The sequence below is a fragment of the Aedes aegypti genome, chromosome 1 (genome assembly GCF_002204515.2).
Source record: "Aedes aegypti strain LVP_AGWG chromosome 1, AaegL5.0 Primary Assembly, whole genome shotgun sequence".
Classification (NCBI taxonomy): Eukaryota; Metazoa; Arthropoda; class Insecta; order Diptera; family Culicidae; genus Aedes; species Aedes aegypti.
This window is the reverse complement of record NC_035107.1, coordinates 43,137,257-43,156,323: the sequence shown is the minus strand read 5'-3', so window position 1 is coordinate 43,156,323 and position 19,067 is coordinate 43,137,257. Positions and strand designations below refer to the sequence as shown.

Genomic DNA, 19,067 nt, shown 5'->3' with positions numbered 1-19,067 from the left:
CTTACCGAAAACAAAATAAAGACCTCCATATTTTTAGCAGTTGCCCAAAATTTTATGAGCCATTTTACGAGACGTTTCGGAACAGCTGATCGCCGCAACGGCGTCAATTGACAGGAGACCTGGGATTAAATCCAGCGTGATTTTCAACAACGCCTCATCTTACTAAACGTGGACATGGAGAAAATGACCCATATTTGTTACCCATATTGACATAAAAAAGCACTTTTGTGATCAGAAATATTTTAATAATTTTTCTCCATTTAAGTTTTCGCCTGGATGAAAAGCTACGCTAGAGATGCGCACAGTCATCAACCATCATCATCGCGAAAAATGACGACGATGATTGAAAAATCCCAGGTCTCCTGTCATTTGACCAGGCTTCGTAAAATGGCTTATAGCTGCCATCTGTCAAACTTGGGTACCGAGTGTTGGTATCAGGAGGCCGAATGCTGTACTAGAAGTGGCTCCCATTCTGAGCCCGACTACTATGTCTTTATTTCATCTTTATTCGAAGTACAATCAGAATTCTGAGCAATCCTTCAAATTTGTGAATCAAATGGAAACCATATTTCATACAAAAACCACCTGCCCAACTGCATTTTGCACTTGCCCTTTCGCCAGACGTCCCACGTATGTTAGCGCACATTAGCCAACCGGAAAACCACGACGTGAACCAACATTCTTCCTTCCAAGAGCCATCACTTTTATAATCAAATCCAAAATAACGATCAGGGATGTCTCCGTGGCTGACCGTGGTCCACCTCGCGCGGAATCCCCGCGGCGCTGAGTCTTCTTAGCGCACGTCTCAGCAGGCGATGGTGCTCGCCGTGCAGTGTCGCTTCACTTTCGTTGGTCTGATATGGCCCCCCCAAAATGTCAAACCATTTGTGATAATTTATTAAATATGTGTGCAATACCCATCGAAGGCGGCCGGTGGAAGGAGGGAAAAAATCCATCGAATTATTAATAGGCTTCGTTCGTTCTTGGAAAAGCGACGCCTACTAGGTTCCCACAATCGCTTTCGATGTCGCACACGTAATGCCAACTAAACTACCACTCGTGATCGTGATCATGTTGATGACGATGACAGATTGAAACCGATATGTTTTAAGGAAGATGTTTTTGTTCTTCTGTTTGTGCTCTCTGTTGCGTCAGACTGTAGGAAAAAAGAAACCCAAAGCGTAAAGTGCGGTGCTTGTTGTTGTAATTACCCCTTTCTATTTTGATGGAAGCTTTTTAAATTCTTTCATCACGGCTCTTTTTTTTCTCTCTCTCTCTGGATTTGAAAATGCAAGGGGGAAACCGTGCGAGAACGGAAGTACTTGCGCGCGCTGTTAGGCTTTTATGGATGTTGTTTTCTCCTCGTTTCCTATGTCGGGCCTTGTACTAGCGCGCGGCGTATAGCACCCAGTAGAGCACGTTTTCTCACAGGCAGTTAGTTCGTATAATGTGTGTAATTTTATAAACAGATGTTTCAGGAAAAAAAAAAACGGACGATGAGCTGTGGATAATGAAGCCAATATTTTATCAGGGAGGTGCGAAAATTTAATAGAACCTCAGTTTGGAATTCTTAAAAAAAAATAATTTAAAACATAATTCAAACAAAGGCGAGAAAATACGTTCATGATCAATGACGTAAGACATAGTAGTCTGGCTGAGAATGGGTTTCACTTCTAGTACTACATTTGGTCCCTTGGTACTATACTTGGTACTCAAGCTTGACCGATCGTAGTACACTGTTCACGACATTCTAGATTTCGCTCTATAACCTCATGTTGCGATCTGTCAAGCTACCGACTAGGACTACCGAGTGTAGTACCAAAGATGGAACAAAAACTTAGTAGTCGGATTCGATATGGGTACTACTTCTAGTACTACAACTCAATACCCAAGTTTGACAGATCGCAGTATACTTTTCACAGCATTCAGATTTTGCTATTACCTAATGTGCCTTAAAATTATGAATTGTTGCAACGAACATGAACGTCTTTATTTCGTTTTTGGTAGTCCCGAGGAACCGAATGTAGTACTACAATGCCTTTATTTACCGTTTTTACAACGATATGACTCCAGTTGCCACGTCATCGACATGCTTCGATCGTCTCCAAGTGAAATGTTTCGCAGTGAATGACAAATTGTCGTAATACATTTTGGTTATTTAAAAAAAGCCTACTCTGATCCAGTTCTCTTACGGTTCTTTCCCTGAGGTACCGTAAATTCGGGTGAAATTGATCAGTAGGGTGAAATTGATCACTGTGTCACACGATTTTATTTCACTCTAAAAGAGCACAGAAACCAATGCAACCTATGTGAATGAACGTTGTTTGTCTAAACTTTTGTCAAATTGCATGTTGTGAAGCTTATAGTGTTATGGAATGTTTATTTCTATTAAAATAATAGGAAATTCCATAATCGTGTTCTGTGTGGTATTGGCAGACATTAATAAACTTATAGTTTTAAACAAGGATTTGGACATGGTGTCAACCTGAAAATTTGTAAGGATGTTAGAAATATATCCCCACAACGAATTTTATCATCAAAATTCGTACCAATATGTTCATTTTGTTGTAATAATTGAATTTTTGTATAGATATCATCAAATTCCTTCGGAAATTGCCTACATTTAGGTGTTTTCTGCGGTATTGCTGAAAATGAATTGTTAATTATTTCCATAAATTTTGCATTGTTAAGCATTCGGCAAGCATATTTGGATTCAGGAGGCTCAAATTAAATAAGTAAAGTTGTTTTCAAAACTAACAATAATTGTTTTAACAGGTGATCAATTTCACCCCGAAATTGAATTCCTTGATTTTTTATTTTAGAGACGATTTTCAGCACTCAAATCACAACTGTATGAAAATTTGAGTATATAAACCAATGAAGCTCACCATCGTACTTGTTTTCCTGCATTAAGTTGTTCGGAATTGGCAACATCATAGAAAACAGACATGGAAAACAGTGAAAAGTGATCAATTTTACCCGAAATTACGGTACTGTTAGAATTCAACAACCGGACGAAAAAACTAATTAATTCCTGAATAATTTAATCCTTTCCGATCCACTAATGACCTGAATTCTTGCCGCAGTCAGAATTCTGTTGGTAGACGAGGACGGAGCAGAAAAAAAGAATGACGGAATGTTGCAGCCCAGCACGAGTAGGCGCGCAACCCGGTAGCACATTTCCCCTGATCGATTCCTCGAAGTTTTCACCTTCGGATGAACAAACAAAAAAACCGGAGAAACTATGGATTGGAAGATACCGAAGGTACATGTACGAGACAAACCGAAAAAAAAACCAATCGGTCCATTGTATGCTAAAACAAGAAACGATCAGAAACAAGCGGTCGGGCTTCTTTTCCCGATATCGCCTCCAGGGACTTCTCGAGGGAGATCGAAAAATTATTCATAAATGGGAGTTTTCGTCTGGCTCGGGGTCCCGTCCACCTCCACCACCACACGCAGAAGACGTTCGGCCAATTTGGAGCTCCTCAACCTCTCCACTGGTTGTTCGGTCGGTGTGTGTTATTGTTTGTTGTGCGCTTCTGCTGCGCCAATGGCTAATTTAAATAATTTATCGATATGGCCGGGGTCTCCTCCCCGGCCACACCGCCGCGTGATCGGATTCCGCGCGTTTCGGGTCCCTGAGTGCGTTGTCATCGTCAGACAATTGGACATTTCTGCTGGTGGTGCTGTTGCCTGGGTAGTTGCTGCTTGTCGTTTGTCCAGGCGAAAATATTGTGCAGAGCTTATTGGGCCTTTGTGGTGCGGCGAAACGCTGGTCGGTTCGTTATGAATTTTGATTAGTTCTCAGCCAGTCAGATGGTTGGGACAGGAGTGAAGGGGGAGAGGTCAGAGATACCGGTGTTACTGGTGATGTCACGGATACTAGTGGTGGACAACGTGGACGATCGGACCTTGAAGTCTCGAGGTGAAGTTGTAGATTCAAGGTTTCTGTAAACTAATATAGATGATCCTCAAACATCAATTTTGATAGAATTATACTGCCGTGAATCGCAGCCCCATCTGTAAAAAGTAGGCATTGAGAAAATCAACTTTAATGTTTACAAACTCCGTTATCCATACGAATATTCAAAAAATTCGAGAAGATTTGAACCTGTTCCAATCTTGATGAAACTTTCACAGTTTGCTTTTCACCTTGATGTTTATCCGAGAAAAATATAAAAATAATCGAAACACGATTCATTTTTGTGTTACACGGTGCGGAATTCTGTTGTGGGACTGATATGCGGTTACTTTACATTATGGGACAATTTGACTTGCTGGTTTTACTTGATTTTTCCGAACAAAGTACATTGTATCATTAGTGCAGCTGAAAGGGCATTGGAAGATAGGTTGAAAACTGAACTCAACTAAATTTTGACAAAAATGCAGATGGGACTGATTTGCGATTCACGGCAGTATAGATCTACGAATTCCTGGTTCACTATGGGGCTCTGCACAAAAATCAGTCTCTCTTTTTCCCTCCTTCATGAAATTAGTAAACAACAAGGCCAGCACACGTCAAAATCTCATGCAAAATCAAAACAGTGCACAGCCCCATACGTTCACACCTGGGACAGATCGTGCTCCACAGCTTAGTGTTATTTTGAGCACTTCCTCAGCTATTAGCCCTCAGCTTTTCATGCGGAATACTTGCTGGCTCATCTCTGTAGAATATGCGTATTCCGAGATTTTGGGTAGACAGCTACTAGCCACTACAGGAGGATGCAGGACAGCCACTGAATTCACTATTAAACAAGTTCAACGCACTACGCTTCATTCTAGCTGCCGAGCTCTGCCGTACACTGTTTATAACTAAACTCCCTCTTCGTCCAGTCTATGCGTAATCGCTCATTCATTAACGAAACCCAGGGTTAAACCTTTCAACCTCTACGGCTTTTTGGATGGACCCAAATATTCTTTGGTATGTTCTCGTTTTTATGGTAAGCAATTTGATTCAATGAAGGGAAGGAGACTCCAGATACCAAAGCTAGAAGCAGAAATTGAAGGCAATTCTAATCTGTTGCAACTTATCAACAGTGCTCTGGTGCATCAAATCGGATACCTGCGTAATTCATTGCTTTCAGAGAAAATGAAGGCGTAGCCCGTCATTCGTTTTGGCAGCAATGATGACTTTGCTGCGTGCAATTTCAAAGTGATAAAACTCGTTCTTGATAGTTTATATTGACTTGAAAAAGTATCACTGTACGTGCCAACATGCATAAAACATGCTGACAGTATTTCAGCTGTGTCAGTGCAGAACCAACTGATTTTCTTTGATTTGAAATCGTGAAATGAATTAGCAACAATCATCAACGGCCCGTACAAATTTCAATGACGTCCGACTTCGCCTTAATATTGGGTCATTCGAGTATCCAGAATTTTACGCTAGCATGCCATAATTTTTGAATCACTTCTTATTGACGATTCTTGCATACACTTTTATTTTTATAGCAAGAATCAAAGTGTTACTACAAAAATGTTTCTCAGTTATCTATTTTATCTCAACTTTTTTATATTCTAGATTAAAAAAAAGATCAACGACAGCTGGCATGATCAAATACTGAAAACGTTGTCCTAATCGCATCCATTACAGTTTCTTACTGCTTCATTTTTACCCTGAATTAAAAAAGATAGTTTGTGTTTTTAAGCTGGTGTGGCTTCCAATAGAAATCAAATCTGTGCTTTTCGCACCACGGTCCCGCTACTCACCCACCTCTTATTTCATATTTGAATACACAAAGTTTATGCACTTCAACATTCCGAAAAATGGAAAAAGTGTCGGACACCATAGCCAGGACAAAATTCAACAGAATGTTGAAATTTATCGCTTTATTGGATATACATTTGTTTCGCTTTTATTCCATGGACTTATGTAATTTTTAAAATGCCATCCAAACTTTAATCCATCCAACCCTATCAAAATTTTGCTCCGTATGCTGCTCTTCTAGCTAAGAGACACCCTGAGCAATTAGTCAACGACAACGAACGCAATTAATGTTTAATTAGCTATATGGCTTAATTATTGTATCATCCATGGTTCTTTCTTAAAGCACGATTAGTTAAACGTTTTCAGATACCTCCTTAAGAAAAAGAATTACTTACAAAAAGCGATAAATATTAATAAACAGATTTTACAACATTACGATGTCTAGCTGCAAAACAAATAGTAAAACAAATGACATTTCAATCAACAATTTCAAATTACAGCACACTTGGATCATACTATAAAATCAGTGGGCAAGAAACGTCAAAATCGAATCACCCCCGTGAGTTTTATAGCTAGCGTTAAAATCTGGATTGATAATTGTTGGTAGATTTCTACGAAGATTAAAGTATAAGTCAAAGCGACCTCATGAGAAAAAGCTCCTTCTTGCAGCATTAATATCAAATTAATAATGAAAGACATTTATCGACTACAGCCCAAATTGATTCCTTTCCATACAAATTGAAAAAAAAAGTTTTGAAATGGATTTATCATGCTCAAATGTAGATCCTTTCTGATTGACCAGATTGTGTGCCGTCTGAAACTATTCATGTTCATTGCATGGTTAACCGTTCTTTGGGCTTTGCGACTGAATCATTTTTTTACGGTTTGAGTGATTTTGCATCAAAATCTCAGGCGTGAGATTTGCGAAGCAGATCTCTAATGAGTTAGCTCTCACGGGAGAGCGTATTGATTGAGATTTGAGTGTGAGTCTATCAACACTGGTTGTTGATTGAAATAATAAGAATTTTCACAATATTCGTTATTGATTTGTATCTGTCTTGACATTTTACATTTATCTTAATTATTTGAGAAATTAAATTGCTTTTTGATATTTTAGCTATAAATATGACTTCAATGTTGCCTGTATGTAAATGGACAATTGTTCGAAACAATGAGACTATTGCAAAAGAGCCTTGATTGTTGATTTTGTTTGATGGACAGCTTGATTTCCACCGGACCAAGAATGCACTCAAATCGTGCTATTTGTCTCATGGCTCTCCCATAACGCAGATCTGATTATAAGCAAACTTAAAGGAGAAAATTGCTAATGTATTGCAAAAATAATACTTCATTCGATGAAATTCATAATAATTAAATGCTTATGACTTCGCTTTTATTCGTGTGACCAACAAAACTGTGCATTGCGCGAAAAATTATCACTTCTAATATCTTCAAAGACAATTGTAAATCTTTACTTTTACTTAAAAGCTTTTGTTACATCAAACTTAAGCTTTTGATCCACACTTCGAAGGAAAAATATAAAAGCTTTGTTAAAATACGGTTTCGATTAGTATTTTGCCAACGCCGTGATGCTAGTGCTACTATAGGAACAGAAATTAGAAATAGTGCTACTATAGGCACATGTATTCCTATAGTGGCACAAGCGATAATAAATACAAACATATGAGTTTTCGTGGTTTTCATATTTTTCCCACAAAACCAAGATAAAAAGCTTTCAGATGATGTAAAAATAATGACGCTAGCGTTATTTTTCGATTTTATACGAATATTTGTTCTTAGCTATGCGGCTAATGGTACATCGACCTTAGTCGCTTTGATTTGTAGTTCTGTGCTGGTTTGTAGATCTTGCTCCTAAGCTAAAATATGGACAAAAGATTAGAAAATTGATAATAGATTCCCTTTTTATTACATGAGAACACGATTCGAATATGAACCTATGCACGGGTTCACTATTTGACGTTTTAGCGGTGCCGTGTTATTTACGTGGCCATTGGAACGGATGAATATGGCACCGCTCAAACGTCAAATTAGTAAACATGCATAGTGCATTGGTCCATTCCGACATTGATTTATCAATAACAAAAATTTTCCTTATCACATAGCTTGCTTCGATTTAACTATAAAAAAAATATAGTGTAGGTAAGAAATGTCAGTCAGGGGTGATTCGCAATTTATGACAAGCTAAGCGTAAAAAGCTGGATATTTATGAACTACCACTGTTTGAACGACTAACAGCCTGACATTAAACCGTTCACAATTAGAATTTTTGTCGTCACAAAGCTTGCTTCGATAAAATTATAATAATTATAGTGTAGACAAGAAATGTTAAAAGCAACTGATTAAAAAATTATAGCAACCTCAGAAATGTAGCATCCATACCCTTCAATAAATTGTTTGAAAACACATGTTTTCACAAGATAACCCCTTTGATTTCCTGAAACTTGACCGAAAAATCTAAAGTTTATGCCTAGTGTGATATGTGTGCGAGTATGTACATGCTCACATTTAAATCTTCTTCTTTCTGGCGTTACGTCCCAACTGGGACAAAGCCTGCTTCTCAGATTAGTGTTCTTATGAGCACTTCCACAGTTATTAACTGAGAGCTTTCTTTGCCGATTAACTATTTTTGCATATGTATATCGTGTGGCAGGTACGAAGATACTCTATGCCCTGGGAATCGAGAAAATTTCCTTTACGAAAAGATCCTCGACCAGCGGGATTCGAACCCACGACCCTCAGCATGGTCATGCTGAATAGCTGCGCATTTACCGCTACGGCTATCTGGGCCCTGCTCACATTTAAATACTAAGTTGAAATATATCATTGTTACGCCATACATTTTACAAGGGAAGTAAAAATACAATTTGTTTGAAGTATTGAAAATATTTCAATTTTTATCCAATGTTCATCCTGGAAAACGGCTTTTCAAATATCGTAGAAAAGTGCTAAAATTCTGTTGAAATTGATAGTGTAAGTTATTTCTTGACTTTCTTCCGCCTTGGCATCACTGTGCAGCACCCCATATGGTCGAAACTGTAACCAGATCCGTTTCGCTCACAAATTTAGTCGATTTTCTTCATACAAACTTCAAGCTCGTTTAAAATATTCCGTGCGATTCAGTAATGGCTGCTCGTATTCTAATAACTATGTAATTCCAAACTGCTTCGCCTACTTATCTCTACATTCTACGCAAAAAAAATCACGACAATTTTTGTGCTCAGAACTTAAGCTAAGGAAGCTGTTTTGCTTAAGAAAGTAAAAATATTTACCGTTTTTATTCATATTACGGACACTTAAAGTCTCAGTGAGTGAGGTATAACTCATCGAGAAACAAGTAAAACTAATCATTTTCAATTATTCCTCCGCGCTATGGAGCTTTGAAAACACTTAATTTTCGAATGATATGTGAAGATTCTGAATCCGCAATGTACCAGTGTACCAGTGTACTGCGATCGATGAAAAAAATCGCGCTTAGTATCATACAGACGTATCTGGTTGATTTCTCTTCGTCGATTTTCTCAACATTCTACGAAGCAGCAATTTTAAACTAAATCACAAAGAGCAGTCGAAAAAAGTCACCGGGCCGAGTACCTAGCTAAAGAGGAAATCGATGAAAAAAAATCGATCACTGCAGTTACGTCCTTAAGAATACTTAACGCGAGAAATGATTTTCAGCAGATTATTTTCCAACCCGTTGAGATAGGCGATTACTTTTCCTTTCAACAGCAAATCTGCCTTATCCAATAAAACCGTCGAATTTGACGTAAAGGTACTTGTATAAACGATCCTGTCGCTTCCCTTTTTTTAAAAAAATATCCAACTTTACAGTTCTGATAATTTCGAACTCATACAATTCACCTGATCCAATTTTTAATTCGAACGTTTAGTTACCATGTGAACAGCAGAAAAAACGTGTTTCTGTTTACCTATTTTTTGTTTTAGTTCTTCGTTCAATTTCTCAAAGATCTATTTGTTTTCACTTCTCACAAAATAGCGCTTAGCGGGTTTCATTTCTCAAGAATCCATCTGTTTTCATTTTGTTTCATAAAATTAAATAGCGATATTCAGATTAGCGGTTTTCAAATTTTAAAGTGCTTAGATTAAAAACGGTCATATCTGCGCGAAACCAGCTACTACTTCCGTACATCTGCTCAATCCAGAAGGATTTCCCAGCTCCCCAGCAAAGCAAAAACGATACAAGGTCGAATTTGACCTTTTCCCATGTGCCTGATTCTCGGTGTAATTGAGCAAGTGCTTGTACAATAATCGTCCACGAATCTCCATAGTCTTCTCCTAACGCACACTTTGCAACTTAATACACCTGGTGCCCACTTTCAGTGTTGTGAACATTCGGACAACCCGACCGAAAAATATACAGCCAAATCGTCTCGCATCAGTCAAACTAGCGGAAGAGTTGTTGCCCATTTTATGTATTCGAATAGCCTCATAAACGCACACAGCTAGCACCCATCATCATCTTTCATCCGCACGCACTTTGCGTTTCATCTCTCACCTTGAGACCAGACGACCTCCAGATACGTAGAATGATTCCCAAGACGGGGTCATTCCGCTCCGTTATCTCGGCAGATTTGTCGGAATTAAACATTTTGAATAATGGTAATCACGCTTAAGCCGCTGAAAATCGTCCCAATGGGAAAGATATGGCGGCCCGGTGAGACTCGATCGAAAAATGTCCGCCATTATCACGTCCTAATGGCATGGACTTGTCGCGTCCGAATCGCACATCTCGGACCAATCCCATCAAAGTAGTCGTATCGAAAAAAACAGCCTACTAAGTCGTGATTTATCCAGTTTATCCACAACGGTCGACCCGAAAAGCGAACGGTTTGCTGCGATCGACTCGAACAGCCATTAATAATCCGAGCGCTGGACACCTGTCATACTGACCGGTCTCATCGATCGAAAGAGCTTCGACGGATAAGAGATATGTGTGTTTTGGTCGAAAGTTCCCGAGCCAATCACTTCTCCGATCCCCGTAAAAATGTTTCTCCTCTGGTTTATTTTTTGCGCTCAATTATTGCCTCAGTCCCAATCAATCCTTCTGCGGCAGCAAATTGAATTAAGACAGCCCGGGCATGATCGGCCGCAGACAATTGGCCAATCGAACCGCCGGCCGTAGTCGTTGTTTGAGCCATCCCAAAGGGTAATAATTCGATTTAATTGTCCGTCTTATTGGCAGTAATCGAAGTGATCGCGTTTAACGGTTCTTCGCGCCTTCACATATGCGCGAGGAGGCGAACAAGGCATAACAAAGACGTAAGCGAGTGGCGGTGGTGGTTGATTGGCCCTTTATGCGCCCAAATTCGTGACAACTCGCTGAAAATCGGTCCAATTATAATATACGGGGGGGGGGCTCAATGAGAACGGACGATCGGTCGATCGACGGGAACCGGTTACTTTGATGGGGCCTTTCGGGAAGGATTCTCGCCCTGCGCACGCGTTTGACCCGTTTCGAAACCGTTAGGCAACCGGTTTTCCGCCCCGAGGCGAAGTGTCAACCCTATAGTTCATCGAGGTCAACAAAAAATGCCCATTAATGGAACCAGCGATCGATCGATCCATTGATCGGTATTGCACTTTTTTTTGGTGTCGATTGTATCGAGTAAAATTTTATGATGAGTTGACAGCGACGAAAAAACTCCGACGACTCCGTGTAGGCTTCTTTCCCGCCCGATCTTTCCTTCGGTCGCTGGGAGGCGAAGATCAGTGTGAGAAACAACGATCGATTGCGCGAGACCGAACATGGAATGAAATATGGCAACAATGTAAAAAGCTTTTTTTTCGCTCACGCACATTTTGCTCGTCTTGATCATGCCTCTGGTGGATACTGATGCAGTTCGATGAGAGCAGATCGGGTAAGATCAACAAACGAAATAGCGCGAGAAAGGAGAGACCCCGAAAACAAACCCGTATTTGGACCCTAAGGGCACTCTGCGACGGTGTCTTGATTCAGCAGACGCATTCTTGGAACGCATCGCTCGTCTTTCTCCGTGAACGGCGCAGTAGGCTGTGCATTTTTAGCGATTTGGATGGACCGCCGTTGAACCGGTTCAAGTGTTTTGGGTTAGCGGAGAGGGGGTCCTAACAAGCCAAAATAACAATCTAAGCCAGCGCTGTCAAATTTTTCGTTTTGAAGGGGATTTCGGGGTGAAGTGAAAGTGCTGCCCTCATCACTGTCGCCGACACGAGACGCACGAGCGAGCGTCATTGTGCTCTGGACTGGAGGGTCGTGAGACCCTTTACTTTTCAGCACTAGACCGAGCCGTGGAGAGAGATTTTATGACGTTTTCTTCCTGGATCTAGCTCTCGAAGCGTTGGGTCTCGAATCAAGATCGTAAATTTCTGTTGAACGAGGTGCCTCTTGGAATCGGTTTTGGAAATGACAAAGTAGTATAATTAAGTAATTTAATTTATATAGCCTTTTGGGTGGCTTGGCATCAGGAAAATGGGTCGACCTAGCTCCCCAATCGGAAGGGGAAACGATTTATGATGTTTGTTCGGTCGAAACAGGTGGAAGCTGGGAAGATCCGGCTGAAAAAGCCGGAAGGCAGCATTTCGGCTGATTGAATCGATCGGTGGCTTTGAAAGCTATCTCGGAGACTGTTTCCCACCATCGCTCACCGAAGAAATGCTGTATGGGCACTAATCAGCCAAAACAAAGATGTAATTGAAAACTTTTTGAATGTAAACATTCCCGGGAGTCCACGGTGCTAGAATGATACTTTGTTCAGCCAAAGCAGGCTGAGCGAACGATGCTCGATCAAGTCGCCTCTGCGAGAATGATTTATTTACATCGACACTGCCAGACTGACTGTGAATGTAAACAAGTTCTCCGTACCCCGTTAGAAGGTCTGAGAAAACCAGTAGTGGCTGGTGCACATTCAGCAATTATGTTGACGACGATCTGAATCTCTAGAGCATGATATTAATATTTGCCTCCGTGTCTGTCGGTATGACCTGACTTAATAGCGTCACGATCTCCGAACGATCAACATCCTGTTGGTGGCAACGGTTGTCGTGCAGCTGCAGCTCAAACCAATCCAAGTTGCCCAACCGATCCAAGCGGGCGGGTGACTCACTTGAAGGGGCTTTCACAAAGACCCTGCCGGGAATGTGAGTGTGAAAAATCTAATCCACATGTGGAACCGCTTAATCCAATCAAGGACAAACGCTCGCCATCCAGTTGCATTTAGAGCTTTTAATTTCATATAATTAATTCCAGCCCATGTAGCAAAAAATCGAGATCTGTCAAAAGTGGGCTGCTAAGATCTGGGATCCGATCGGGCGGCAATTAAGCCAGAAATTGAAGCCAAGGCATCTGATGGTAACGCTTATTACGCTGCACGGTAGAAGATTTAGCGACAGCGATAGTCTTGTGTTACGGTGGCACTCGAGAAAAGAGGTGAGGCACTTTGATTTCTTTCCCGGCGCGTAGCTCGATGATCGTTATCTCATCTCGAATGTGCGGGCCAAGCCCACAGCAGCATTAGAAAGTTTTTCCAGAGACAAATCCATATGAAATGCGCGTTTTAGAATGTTTCTGCTGCAAGGGCTCTTCCCCAAACAACAAAGTTTGCCTGCACATCCACACTAATGACTTGGAAGTCGGAAGCTGTTTGCCTTGCAAACATAATTTATCGTCCGACCGATCAATCGAAATTGCTTTTAAGGCTCAATTAAACAGTTTTCCGTTCGGGTGAAAATGATCGGTGCTCGGCGTTCGATTGAGAATGCGAACACGAGAAGCGCACAAAGTGGCACCTAATGGACGGCGACCTCCATCAGCGCCACTCATTGGAAGTACTTTTCGCGCAATGCGCGTCCGTCAGACAAACTGTCAATCATCTCTAACTAACCGGAGTGTCGGAGGAGGGCCCTTAAAGTCGGATCGGATTGTTGCGTGGGCTTTTGCACCGTGCGAATCAGATACGCCTCTCCATAAGTAGCCGTGTGCTCTTCTTGCGAAGATTGCGCGGGCCCATGCAGCATCAATCAGCTTTTAGACTTGGAAAGCTTACAGCGGCGACGCGCAGACCTTAATTGATCGTAAATGGATTGCGGTGGTGGTAAGCTTGTAAAAAGGTTTCCCTATCGACCTTAATGGACTGCGCAATCGATCGATCGCTCGACCGATTGGCCCCGCGCCCGATATTGCTCACACGCGAAAAGCGAAACGAAGCGCACACCGAAAGTGAACCTGTCAAAAATCTCGACTTTGCTTTGACTGGTTTTTCTTCTCGCTTGCTCGCGGTTCCTCTTGGTAGCGATTCTTATATGGTTGTTTTTTTTTTGGGAGACGAATTTGGGCTCGTAATTGCAGCACGCGGAACGCGCATAATTATGTCCAATTAGTGCGCGAGTGCAAACACAGTGAAGGGACCGCATCAGTCAGGTTGTTCCCATTTTTGGCTGTTTCTGTTACCAAATTCGTGATTTCATTTTGATCGGTAGAACGAAAGAATGTGAACCCATTTTTGAAAGAATTTGATTTTTTTGCAGGGTTGACATTTTGTCCTTTGAAAAGGCCTGCTTCGTTTTGAAACTTGACAGCATTTATGCTGCATGGGCATAGTAAGCTAGATGCTAGTCGCGTAAACGGTTACGACAATGGCGTTCTCCATCCACCGCTTGCTCTGATAAAACCTAAAGTAATCGGACGTAAACGTGAAAAAAGTTCTTACCATTTTCCCACCAAGAAGCTTCATCAAGACGAGCTAATTCCTCTCCATTACGCCACGCTTGAACGTGTCAAAAAAGGAGCACATCCCAGGTGATTGTTGTGCGTGGAAACTGACTGCGCAGTGTTCTCCCATCAGACTCCTGCGGACTGCTATAAAATCATAATTTCTCGCACTCGGCGGTGCCTCTCGCCTAGGTAAGGCCGGAGGAAACATTATCTAATAGCGCGGACAACAACAATGAGCGTCCAATTTGCTGCGGCCCAGTTGGTGGCAAGTTGGAGCTCTTCCTCCAGCTTGATAATGCCATTATCCCAGTCGACGTCGCCCAGCCCAGCTCAGCAACGGCAGCGATCGTCATCATCTTCATCATCATCGTCGTCGTCGTCGATGTTCCTTTTGCCCTACCCAGTCAAAGTTTTACGATTATTGCCTGCAATGATATTGTTATTGTTATTAGCGGTCCATTATGATCCTCCACGACGACGCGCTGGGTCTTTCTTTGTTCTGACGTGTAGACTGATTCTGCTCCAAAGTGTTACTTTTTGAGTACACCATGTGGATTTAGGTCTTCGTTTCTTGTTATTATCTTTTTTAATTGGGTAGGATTGAACAGTGATATCTCCACTTCAAAAGTCATTATGACAGGTTTAGAACAGTTCGAAATCGACAGTGAAAAAAGCTTTCCGTGTAGCAATAACGGAATAAATCTTTTTTGGACGGTTGCAGCACTCCAACACATCGAAGCAGGCTGTGACTATCCTAGGCCAGAATTCCTAGCCTACTACGAGTGAGACTGCCAGGTGGATTAGTCAAAATTTTGTTTTTTGCATGCGCCGATCCCATTCTTGAACTTGCGGTTTCCCGACTCGATCCGTTTCGTTGATGGGTCTCACATTTCGTCGACCTCCTTCGAGGCGAGGTTATTCAATCTGTGTGGGATCAAGCTGCAGGCGCAGAAGAAAGAACAAGGGTCTCTCAAGGTCTGGAACCGCAAAGTCCCATTATCGGACGCAGGGAGTCGATGAACGTCGTCGTCGTGGCTGAGTGGAGAAAAATGGCGCTCATAAATATCATTTTCATATCACCACCGTGCATATATTAGCAGCCGCAATTTACTCCCTTTCCATTCATCGCTCCTCGATCTCGGCAGGCATCAACGCTCGAGAAAGACGGCCAATCCAGGTCGGATTTGGCTTTATGGGGTCCCTTCTTTTGATCGATCGTTATCACACTCTCAGCGCGACTGGCAACTATGTATGAGCTGTTGCAAGCATGCTCGTCAAAATCGTGATCGTTTGAAATGTCAAAAAAGTGCTTGTTTGCCTTCTTTCGTCGAAGCAGAGGCAAGGGAGAAAGTCGGTGCCGTCGCCGTAATCGATTTCGGAGCGATTGCCAGAGGTTAAATGACATGGGAAGGCAACGACAAGCAAGCGGGGCACTCATTAGAGCGCCGAGATCGATTGACGCCATTTGTCATCGGAGAGACCCCTCGTTCGGCTGCCGTCGCATTATCTAATGAGACTTTGTGGGCTGTCATCGCTGCCGGGCGAAGTCGTGCCTGGTTTTCGCGAGCAAACAGAGAGACTTTCGCACCTGTTTTTGCGATGCGGGATGACTTCCGGGCTCCAGGAGCGTAAATGACCCACTGTAGAGCATTCCAGTTTACGTTACCGGGGGGTCACACGATGTGCTTATAACTGGACTGCTTCAATAACTCGAGGCGTGACTTAACGCTGCGTCTACTTTGCGGAGCAGCATTTTGTCTCCCAAACGATGTGTTTACTGCTCTGAATTGCTTCTCATTTGTCGCTCGCATTCGTTTGCAAAAAAACTGAGTGGCTTTCCTCGTGAAAATTACCGACACCGCCCGAAAATTGACCGCCTGCTTGGATCCGACAGGCAATCTAACGTGAGAGAAGCGCCTCGTTTGGCTCTATGGGAAACGATAGAAAGAAATTACGAATTCAGCTTCTTTCGTCGGCTGCTCCTCCGCTGAGCTCTAGTCGTGGAAATATGCACGCGACGAGAGGGCTGTTTTTCGCACACTAGCTAGACCCCTGCCGTCGGAGGAGAAGAGGCCAGGAGAAAACACACGAGACAAACAGCAATTTCTCAATCATCTGAAACGCGCGCGACCGATCAGTTTTCTCATTCTCACACTCTGTGGCCTCTCGCCGTCTGCGGGAAGAAATTGGTTCGATGATCGATTCCTGATCGGGAGCGAAAATTGTCTCACGCTTGCTTGCTGCGATCGAGTGGTGTAGGGCTTCTGCGAATTGGCTGACCTCAACAAACGTATCGTTTATCAATCAACAATTTCGACAATCGAAACGATAACTGTGCTTGGTGACAGATAACGTTTGTGGAACGATCGGCGATGATCGCACGCAGAAGAAAACCGCGTGGCTAATGACCGTGTAAAATTGGATTTTAAACGGCGTTTTGGCTTCCTCCATTGTTCGGCTCACGTGGCTCGGTTCGATTCTACGGAACCGATCGATAGGGAACTAATCAGACTTCGGAAGGTTTATCGCAGCGTGATGTGGCGACGACGTTGATTGGATTTGTCTCCTTCACACGGTCAGCCGGCCAGAATCTCACGATTCCGGGAGTGGAGAGTTATGAAAATCATCGTCGCCGCCGCCACTGCCCTGTGTGTGGTCGCCATATTTCCCTCTGGCGTTGTTTATGCCATAATTATAGCAAATCAATAACCATTTGTTTTCGTTTCCATTTTTTTTCTTCCACAGCTGTACGACGCGGCATACCGGTGAATTCTGTGAATTTACGAATCCGTGTCACATCGGTGCGGGTCCTCGGTGTCAAAACGGGGGAACTTGCGAGGTGACCTTCCGCGAAGGTATTCCGTCGTTTTCGTGTCGGTGTCCGATCGGATTCACCGAGAGTTTGTGCGAAATTCCGGTTAAGAACGCGTGCGATTCGTCTCCGTGTAACAACGGGGGCACCTGCAAGCTGAAGAGCCTGAACGAGTACACGTGCCTCTGCGCCACCGGATATTCGGGTAAGTTCGATCGACGTCTAGAACAATTGGTGATATCTAACATGATTTCTATTTCAACAGGAAAACACTGCGACAAACAGAACCTCTGTGCGTCATCTCCATGCCGCAACGGAGGCACTTGCACACTGTCCCCAAACGGGCACGTCAAGTGCATCTGCCCAAAGGGGTTCAAGGGTTTGACGTGCTCCGAGGATATCGAGGAGTGCATCAAGAACCCTTGCGTCAACGGTGGCAAGTGCGTCAACACGCATGGATCGTACCAGTAAGTACCACTCCCTCATTTCCATTCGATCTACTCTCACCCAAAACTGACATATTTGACCATAATCATAGTCGACATTGATTGCCTACCACCCACTTCGCCGTCGCCACTGCCGTGATCCAATCAGTGACGACTAGATTAGAACGGTAACTTGATCTAACTCTCGCACATGAGTCCGTTGTTGGATGGAGAGCTCGTTGAGATCTTCATTATTCAACTAACGACGGCGACGATGATGATCCAAGAAATCATAAAAAACGGCTTGCGCCATCAACGTGACTGAAGAAACCTAGAAGTTCTTCAACTCCTCACCTTCCTCATCAAGCGCAATAATAACATCAACAACAACAACGGGCAATGGTCATTTTCGCCTGCTACGTTTTGGGCTCTATTTTCGTACTGCATATCCCAAGAATGACGACGATGACGACCGACCGACCGACCGGCCGTCTCTAAGTCAATGAACTATGAAAAACTTACGAATTTGGTTAATCTGAAGCATCGGGTTCAGGTTCGGCGAGGAAAGGAAACGGCACGAACCGATGAGCTCGAGCAAAGACGGAAAGGCAGAGCGAGAGCGACCGATGCCTAAGTGTATGTTAATGTATTTTAATACGAGATGTTCAGCATGTTTCGTAGCCCGTCTGTCCGCACGGTCGAGATTTTTGGACGAACACGGAGAAACACAACGAAATCAAGAGGTACACGTTTTTTAATTTTACCGCACCTCCGCCCGTCGGGTTGACCGCGCCGCCAGGCCTGCACGGCATCCACAACCCCTGGACTGTGGCATGGATTCCTTTTGCTCTTGTGTTTGTGCACGCTCTCCGATCCGAGCCCAGTTCTCGTTTCTCGCTCACATCGCGCGCGGACTGGAGAACTGGTTCGTTTTTATGGCAACCAATCCGCCGCCGTAACCCCGCCGTGGACTGTTGCTGCTGTTGCCCTGGTGACGATGATGAAATATTAGAGATCGTAGTACCGAGAATCGGACAGCGGCAGCGACAACCCGCCAGGCTTTCCGTCATTCCGAAACATTTTACGAACTTGTCGCATCGCAGCGGCAGGCGGCGGCGGCCGCCGTAACTAGATCTCGGTCGGTGGTTCCGATTCCGAGTGAGGGAAAAATCCCGAAAGCGAGACGGAAAGAGAGCTAAGAAAGAGGAAAGATGCGTCATTCCAATGCTTTTGGTCGTAAACATTTCAGACCACTAAAAAGTGGAAATCAGACTGTTTGTAATTAGCTCTAGTGTTGATAACATGGCAGGAATTAACGACTAATGGAGTGACATTTTTTCGGTGGGGAGCCAAAAAAAAGTTGGTCGTTAGAAGCGAATTTGGAAGTTGGCA

The 19,067-nt window shown here is 43.0% G+C and overlaps 1 protein-coding gene across 1 annotated transcript in view; it reads left to right on the top strand.

Annotated features, from left to right (window-relative positions):
* The window catches only part of LOC5573035 (neurogenic locus Notch protein), a 217,971-nt gene that overhangs the window by 82,645 nt on the left and 116,259 nt on the right, over positions 1-19,067 (top strand). The window contains exons 3-4 of the mRNA XM_021838030.1: positions 17,184-17,455; positions 17,516-17,717. Of these exons, the coding sequence (XP_021693722.1) occupies positions 17,184-17,455; positions 17,516-17,717 (474 nt within the window). The remainder of the gene's footprint in view (positions 1-17,183; positions 17,456-17,515; positions 17,718-19,067) is intronic.